This window comes from Gadus macrocephalus, chromosome 8, assembly GCF_031168955.1.
Source record: "Gadus macrocephalus chromosome 8, ASM3116895v1".
NCBI lineage: Eukaryota > Metazoa > Chordata > Actinopteri > Gadiformes > Gadidae > Gadus > Gadus macrocephalus.
Genome location: NC_082389.1, coordinates 14745680 through 14754014, shown reverse-complemented (window position 1 = coordinate 14754014; position 8335 = coordinate 14745680). Strand labels below are relative to the sequence as shown.

The 8335-nt window shown below is 45.7% G+C and overlaps 1 protein-coding gene across 1 annotated transcript in view; it reads right to left on the bottom strand.

The window, feature by feature from the left end:
• Positions 1 to 2375: 2375 nt before the first annotated feature.
• Positions 2376 to 8335, bottom strand: part of LOC132463293 (fibroblast growth factor 12-like) — a 16729-nt gene continuing 10769 nt past the window's right edge. Inside the window, exons 3-4 of the mRNA XM_060059351.1 lie at positions 7278 to 7476; positions 2376 to 5419 (exon numbers count right to left, since the gene is read on the bottom strand). Of these exons, the coding sequence (XP_059915334.1) occupies positions 5304 to 5419; positions 7278 to 7476 (315 nt within the window). The 3' untranslated portion in view covers positions 2376 to 5303. The remainder of the gene's footprint in view (positions 5420 to 7277; positions 7477 to 8335) is intronic.

Here is an 8335-nt window from a genome sequence, read left to right as displayed (position 1 = left end):
TAGCCAAGACATGATGGGTGTCCCCCCCTAGCAACACAAAAACCGATTTCAAACCAAAGAGAAAAAAGAGATTGAATATAAACCATGACCTTGGACAGAGTATTCCCTTGTGTACCTTTTGATTGGACTGTTATGCAACCAATAATTATGAGGGAGTATGTGAATATGACAAAAGATTGCTAAAGTAGGAAAAGGCATATAAATGGTCTCACATTGGCCAAAAAAAGTCGCAAACATCTTTCTTCCACACTTCTGTATGCCTCCCAATGTGTGCAGGGATTAAGATTTTACTAGTGCTACATATGGCATTTAAATAAATTCATTTCATAGCATTTTTGTCATGTAAAATGATCCTATCACTGTACCTCAAAATGGCCAATGTGAATCCCGAGGGCAAGTATGAACAAATACAATTCATACTTGGCTGTGTGAAAGAAGGACAAAAGATAAGAATGAGGAGAGAAGAGTAAAAGGGAAGGACAGGAAAGAGGAATGGAGGATAGAGACGAGAAAAGGGGAGCAGGGAGGGCAGAGATGAGATAAGGAGCGAGAGGAGACAAGCGTGGAGGCGACTAAGAAGATTAGTGTAGAGTAGGAGTGCAGAGGAGAGAGAAGAGAGGAGTGACGAGGAGTAGAGAACAGAAGAGAAGAAAGGAGTGCAGAGGAGAGGAGAGTTATTTGCAGCAGGCTTCTACTGGTTCTTAACCTCCTTCTTACTTGCCTAAACAGATGAACCTGAACCCATGTTGCCCACAAGCTGTCTGGCAAGCCAAGCTTCTATGTCGATCACATAGAGCTGTTTCCCTTGGGGCTGTTTTCCCTGCCCTCTAAAAGGCATGTGAATTGAGAGAGAGCAGGCTTGGGATTTTCAATGTTACTTATCTAATATCTATTTATGTGTTCACTCTATGTCCGCTCACCTATCCTATATCGTAATAAATGAACAACAGAAGCGAACACGTCTTTGATCTTAACTTAATTATACTGGGAGGAGAGTTAGGTATAAAATCTCTTGCCGTCTGTGAATGGCTGAGCGTTATGCCTGCGTCAAAGCAACCTCAGACAGGTGATTGTGTGTACCAACACGTGTGTGTGTGTGTGTGTGTGTGTGTGTGTGTGTGTGTGTGTGTGTGTGTGTGTGTGTGTGTGTGTGTGTGTGTGTGTGTGTGTGTGTGTGTGTGTGTGTGTGTGTGTGTGTGTGTGTGTGTGTGTGTGTGTGTGAGTGTGTGTGTGTGCGCGCGTGTGTACCAACACGTGTCTGTCTCTCCCGAAAGTATGCCTAGAAGAGTTTCATGGCAGGAGAAGGATGAGACGGTCTGTTATCAATCAATGGGTTCGAGGAGGGGAAAGAAGCTGTGTGAGATGGGTGATGACAGCGGTCATTTGTTTTTTGCATATTGGATTGAACCTTTATCACACCGACTCATCTGTCTTCCCCACCAAGGACCCCGCCCTCCATCTCCCCCCCCTGCGCTCTCTCTCTACACCCAAGCAGGAAGGGGGCCGCCATTTGTCCACAGGCTGCAGCAAAGTCGTCCCTTGAAGCTGCAAGACGGACCTCCAGGAAGCACAGAGAGAGGGAAGGAGCCGGAAGAAGGGAAATGAAGAACTGCCTCGGCTCCGCAACCTTCTGCTGTGCCTCCGCAACGTCCTGAATGTCGGGGGAGGCCTTCGTCCTCCTCCCGCTCCTCTTCCTCCCCCTCCTCCCCGTCCCGACCTTTCTCCTTGCAGACGGCGAGGCAGATCTGTTTCCATGACGACGACTGAATTAAGAGCGAAAGGAGCGCCGTCCCAAACCAACGCAGCGGGTTTAGCCTGAGTGAAAAGATAAATCAGCCCATCTGAGTTGATAGTGGTGGCAGATTGGATTTCCCGAATTCTTGGGCTCATATAAAGCAGTCAGAGTCATGGTGATGGATTTGGTTTGTGTGTTGACTCGGCCCCCTGGTTCCCTTGTTGTGGCTTATTGAATATTTGGTGACATTCAGAAGGAGAGCATGCAGAGTACTGGGAGACAACAGGACCAAATGGACTTAGTCCCATCTCTTGTTTCCTTGTTATTCGTCTCTTCGACAAAGTCAAACAATTTTATTCCTTTTGTTTATTTGCACCCAAATCGAATAAACTTTCCTGGCTCTCGTGTTTATATAAAGCTTTCTACACATAGCTATGTGTGGTGCAGCTTTTACACAACCAAATCAAAGTGTTACATTCTCTCCTACACTAATCTGATGATATTTATGTTATTATGTGCTGACTGCTGTTTCATGTTGTCTTGCCGGTCTCTTCAAGCCTCTGAGCCTTCAGCTAGGACTGCACTTGCTGTCGAGATGTCTCTCATAATTATTGCCAGCACACAAAGAGCAGGAGAACACTTTTGATAACATAACGTCTTTATTCTTAAACAATCACTAACGTCATTCCGATTTTTTTTGTATTATCAATGCATATTTTTTTTTATTTTGTCTCACAATTCATAATGCATACATGAGTGAGTTCCAATGTGGTGAAATAATCGGCAAACAAAAAAATAAAATACATAAATAATTTTTTTTCTTTACATATTCGCACGTAACCCCGACAGTTCCTAATGCTTTTTATAAATCCCATATTCACAGAAAGTGCTCTCCTTTGATCTTCGTCTCCATCTTCTGGGTATACGCTCATTCTCATCCCATGCCTTTACACCTTCCACAGCGCTATTTGTCGACATGTATCCACATCACCTCGCTGCTTAATGCTGGTATAAGCTTTATGCCTTTATTAGCATCTCGTCTTATATACATATTCAATATGTGTAGTTGGGAGCTTATGGAAAGTTAACTAATCTACCGTTAGCTCTCGCAAGCAGCCTGCGCCAGCCTCGCTATGCTAGCTGGGAACCAGGTGGAAGACTTGTTAGAATGGAAAGAAAAGAAACACATATACAGGTCCACGACTGGGACCCGTGGGCATCTGCTCTGTACTGCAGACCGTGTGCTGTTCATCTACCACAGATAAAGAGTGTTCAACCACGACTAGTAGAGATGCATAAGCTGGTGGATGCTACCATCAGGATCCTCACAACTGCATACAAAATTGTGTTTCCCGGTCAAAACACACAACAGAGGCCATCGGTGTGTGTGTGTGTGTGTGTGTGTGGTATGAAGTAAATGGTGTTAGTCTCCACTGTAGATCGCCTGTGTGTATCTGTTGCCTGTGAATCCCTTTTCCTCGACCTACCCCCTCTGCGCGCCACAGACCGCCCGCTCATCACCCGTAACAAAACATCGGTTTTGCCACGCGTTCCGAGCTTGCTCAAGAGAAGCACAACAAAAAAAGCCAGGCTTTTTTCTATAGTGTGCCGAACAACGAGGACAGGCGTTCATTGGATAATTGTAAGACTTCCTGAGTTAGATGATCCAATATCAGTGAAGGATGGGGCTGGAGCCAGAGGAGGTGCACCAAGCACTTATGAGAATAGAAGAAGCCCGCTCCGACGCAACGCTGCAACACACGACTCATTTCCTAAATCACCAAGACGAAAAAAGAACGGCGGATGGAGACTATGTCGATGTCTATGGTTTACCGACTAATAGAATACAATTACCCTTTACGTTACGTCAATGATTTCCAAAAAAAACGAAGAAAAAAACAACAAATCGCTCAATCCCGGACTTGGCTGACCCGCTCTGCCTCTGCCGTGGTAGTGGGGTGCCATTAGCTGTTACCCCCACTCTAAAGAATTAAAGGAGGAAACTTAATTAGCTAGTTTCTAAACAATGCTGCACCCTGTCCACCCATCTATTTAATAGCTTATTGTTTACCATTTACGGCGAGGAAAGAGAGGAGACTGCAGCAAAATAACTCATTAGAACAAACAAGCCCCATCTCAGGCCAGAACCTTCCAGAACAGTCCAGACTTTTTTTTTTCTTTATCAAAGATGACATCATGTTTTGTTCATATATATTGAAAGCACAAATGCTATATATGTATTATTTTTTTGTTGTGATTGTTTTTTTTATTTTTTATTTCTTTTTGTATGATTTTTGCGGTCAAGACCCCAGTCATACAAATTGCAGAGCAGAGAGAGCTGTGATTCTCGAGGTGCAAATGATGAGGATAACCGTCCGTGGCTATCACAGTGGTCGTGATCATCATCACCACCATTACCTCGCCCCCTCGGAACTCTGGGAGAGAGAGAGCAACGCGCCGTTTAACGCCATTTAAAAAGAAGTTCGCTTTTCCTCCCATGTTACTGAAGGAACTGCTCGGAGGACTACCGTTGACCCTTGAGCAAACCTCTGTCTCTCTGGACAATTTGAAAAACCCTGCTTTTTAACGTGCATCAATCTTTCACAAGCCAATGACGTTCGAACGCACACTCATTGCAATTAGTGCCGCTTGGAGATTCGTTTGAGACATCTCTTGACTGAGTTGTATTGCTTATAACAGTCCCACTGCCTGGCCAGGGAGGGGGAGGGGATTCTTCCAAGAAGCTTCTGGAACAATCCGATTTGTCCCGTGGATAAACAACCAATCACTCGCACTTACAGTACAGCACCCTGAGCAAATCAGATCGCACGGCCCAACCCCCACACCCATATCTCCACCAATCAGATTCTGACATTACAGTACATTCAGTCCGACCTCCCGACACTCTGACTAGTTTGCGTGAGAGCACATTCACCGTCAAGCAGTGGAAACGACTTTCTCTTTAGTGATAAGTCTCTAGAAAAAAACAAGAGGCGGAGTCGACGTGGTCGCTAACCGAGCTGGTGAGGTAACAACAGAGTAGTACTGATCGTTATTAATTAAAACATAATCAATAACTGTTATTATTGACAACAATAACACCATTAAGCGTGTGGAAGCGTCACGGCAATCCAAAAAATATATATCTAACCAATGCATGACATTTGTAACATGTCTTTAAAGCTAATTTTTCACAGCATAAATTGGAAACTATAGATATTTGTATTTATATGACGAGAGACCACCATTCTTATGTTTGTCACAGCTTTTTCTCTTTTTTGCATAAAATGTTTAGGTCAAATCCTGATTGAAAATGTTTCTTTCATATCGTCTGGATTAATAATAATTCATCTAAAAGAATTTCACAGGCAAGAGTTCAGTTAAGTTGCTGTTCTTTTTTGATTGGTTGGGTGTACAGTACAAGCTCCTGGTTGTCGCGGCAACTCCCCCCTCCCCTAGACAGAGGGTATAGTGGTGCGTATTTTGTAAGGGGTTTGGTGATGACTCCTCCCCTTTAAATTAAGAGGAGGTCACACCTCCCCCCCGATGGAAGCTCCGCCCCCTGATGCTATGAACAGTTCTGATTGACGGCTTTTCCTCCATTCATAGCGGGAGTCCCTGAGCTCTTCCTGGAGCGCTGCTTCTCCTCGATCTCATGCATTGACGGCTCCCGGTACATACACACTGCAGAGAGAGGGAGGAGGAGCAGGAGGAGGTGGAGGAGGGGGGAGGAGGAGGAGGGAGAGAGGGGAGGAGGAGGAAGGGGGGGAGAGGAGGAGGAGGAGGAGGAGGAGGAGGAGGAGGAGGAGGGGGGAGGAGGAGGAGGGGGGGGAGAGGAGAGGAGGAGGAGGAGGAGGAGGAGGAGGAGGAGGAGGAGGGGGAGAGGGAAGAGGGTAGGAGGAGGAGGAGGGGGAGAGGGGAGGAGGAGGAGATGGGAGGTGGAGGAGGAGAAGAGGAGAGGGGAGGAGGAGGAGGAGGAGAGGGGAGGAGGAGGAGGTTGAGAAGGAGAGGGGAGGAGAGGGGAGGAGGAGGGGGTGGAGGAGAGGGGAGGACAAGGAGAGGGGAGGAGGACGAGGAGGGGGGAGGAGAGGGGAGGAGGAGAGCGGAGGAGGAGGAGGAGAGGGGAGGAGGAGAGGGGAAGGAGAGGAGAGGAGAGGAGACGAGAGGAGACGAGAGGTGAGGAGACGAGGAAGTACTCAGAGGTACAAGTAGATGGGGAATATAGAGTAGGGACAGTGGGGATCAGATTGGGGAGATGGATGGGCAGACAGAAACAAGGTCAGGATTAAGGTGAGCTGATTAAGCTGCGGCGTTGAAGATAGCACTACTCGAGTGTTCGGTCACCTCCGCATCTCCCGTCCTGTCCGGGCCGCGCGTTTGTTATCATCAAAAACATCTGAGACACTGCACTCACTCATATGGCACACACAGAGGACATGGGGAGGCATAAACAACCCTTTTAAACAGCCATGTAAATACTGAAGAGGCTTTATCGACGTTGCCGTCAACAGTGTTAATAGTCAGACTATGGTGCAGTCTTAGTCAGTAGCGTTAGTAGTGGTCGTTTGCCTTGAAAATCCTTATTATTATTAAGTGTTACCAAGTTAGGAAGTATTAGGTTTAATCATTATGCTTATCAGTGATCAGTAGTAATCATAGGAGCCAGTTCTGACCTGAAACAAATTTTGTTCATTTTCTAATTGCTTAAAAAAGCATTGCCGGTACTTATTATTTGGTGATTCATTCAAACATTATGTAAATAACAGGGAACTGTATGTAACTCACAAGAAGTATGACATCAATGTTTTGGCTTTCCAGAAGGTGTTGTTTGGCCTTAAAAGCTGTGTGTGTATTTTGTTATTCCCTGGTTTAGCAGTTTTAGCTAGTAGAACTACATTTATATTAGCAGTTATTTCGTTTGTATGAGTTCCTTGCGTTGAACAGATTTATTTTACCTTTGTTTTCATACGTGTCATGAGAATCATTGGATTTGTTTGACTATATTTGATTATAGGAGCGAGGCGTTCATTTCCTGGCTCATGAATTGAGTTTGCCTGATGCCAAAGTTTGGCTGGCCTGAGTTATGTAAACACTGAACAAGTCAACACATAGTTGGAACAGTACAGTCCTCCTTAGTATCATCCTTAATAGCCAGTATTACCAATAAGTAGTCATAAGTAGCAAGTTCAGTACTCTGAAGTGGTCATTGGTATTCTGTACTTCTCTTTAGTATTCTTTAGTACCCAGTAGTCCTTTTTCGTAGTCTTTAGTATCCAGTACAAATCTTTTGTAGCCAATAGTAGCCAGTAGTTCTCTTTAGTTGTCATTGGAAGCCAAAAGTTATTTTTGTAGTCTTTGGAAGCCAATGCTAGTATGTAGGCGTTGTTGGCATTCAAAATAAATCGTCGATATCTTAGGTCAGTAGCGGTCAAAAGCTTCTAACTGTACCGTTTGCTTGCCCATGCATTCTCAGTGAATCATCATTCAATCATCAGCCCAGTGAACCAGTGATTGACAATCTTCCCCCATGGGCCAACTGTACCTTCAATGGGCCGGGGAACAAAGTGTGAGGAGGGCTTGGTCTTCTTGGCGCGGTTGCCCTTCATGACCTGTCCGTCTTTGGTGAGGCCCAGGAACCAGGCACGGCCCGACTCCTGCTGCCGGTACACTGTGGACGAGTAGATGACGTAGTAGCTCTCAAACACCGACTCCTTGAACTTGCACTCTGGTGTGAACACCTCCTGCAACATGAGAAGGGGAGAGCGGCAGAGGGCATAGTGTGGTGAAGATAAGCCCACACATACGCACACACAAACACACCCAATCACGCCACCCGCACCGTCACACACACTCAAACACAAACGCACACAGAGACGTAAGCCCCAATTACACAGAGATCCCACCATATTGCCCGCAAAGATCAACCGGAGTTATGCTGTTATTGCTTTTCGACACAGAACCAGACAGCACAATGCCATCCCTCTCTGGGCTTTTAAAGAGCATGCCGTCGTTAAGGAATCAGACGTGTTACACAACAGTGTCCGGGTCTTGTGTGACGTAACATCTGTATCGTGGCAAAACATTCATGGAAATGACTTGTAATGAACTGACTATGGAGATGCATTTGCTAGCCGTGCATATTTACACCACTCTTCAAACGCGTGAACAACATTGTTTACAAAATGTTGACGCCTCACATTGCAGTGGCAGATTTCTTTGCGTGCAATGTGTTTGTGCGATCAGAATTACTCTCCGAGAAGAAAATAAGGAGAAGCAGGGAGCCGCGCACTTAACACGCCAAACGTCCCACCCGTCACAGCATACCACTTCACCGCCAGACACAAACACAGAGAACCGAACACACACAAACACGCGCACACACATGCTTTTCTATAATGAATTGAGCCAATGACCAGGTTGTATAGAAAGAGTTGAAAGTGGGCCGAGAGCGCCTTTCTTGTTATCTCTGATCGGTCTCCAGGTAGAAAGTGAGAGAGGAGAGCGACAGCACAGGGTGAGAGTGACAGCTTTCACTTCAGTGTTTGTTTATGTGTTGATGGAAGCAAAGGAGGTGAACTGTTGGCCCGAGATATCCTGTTG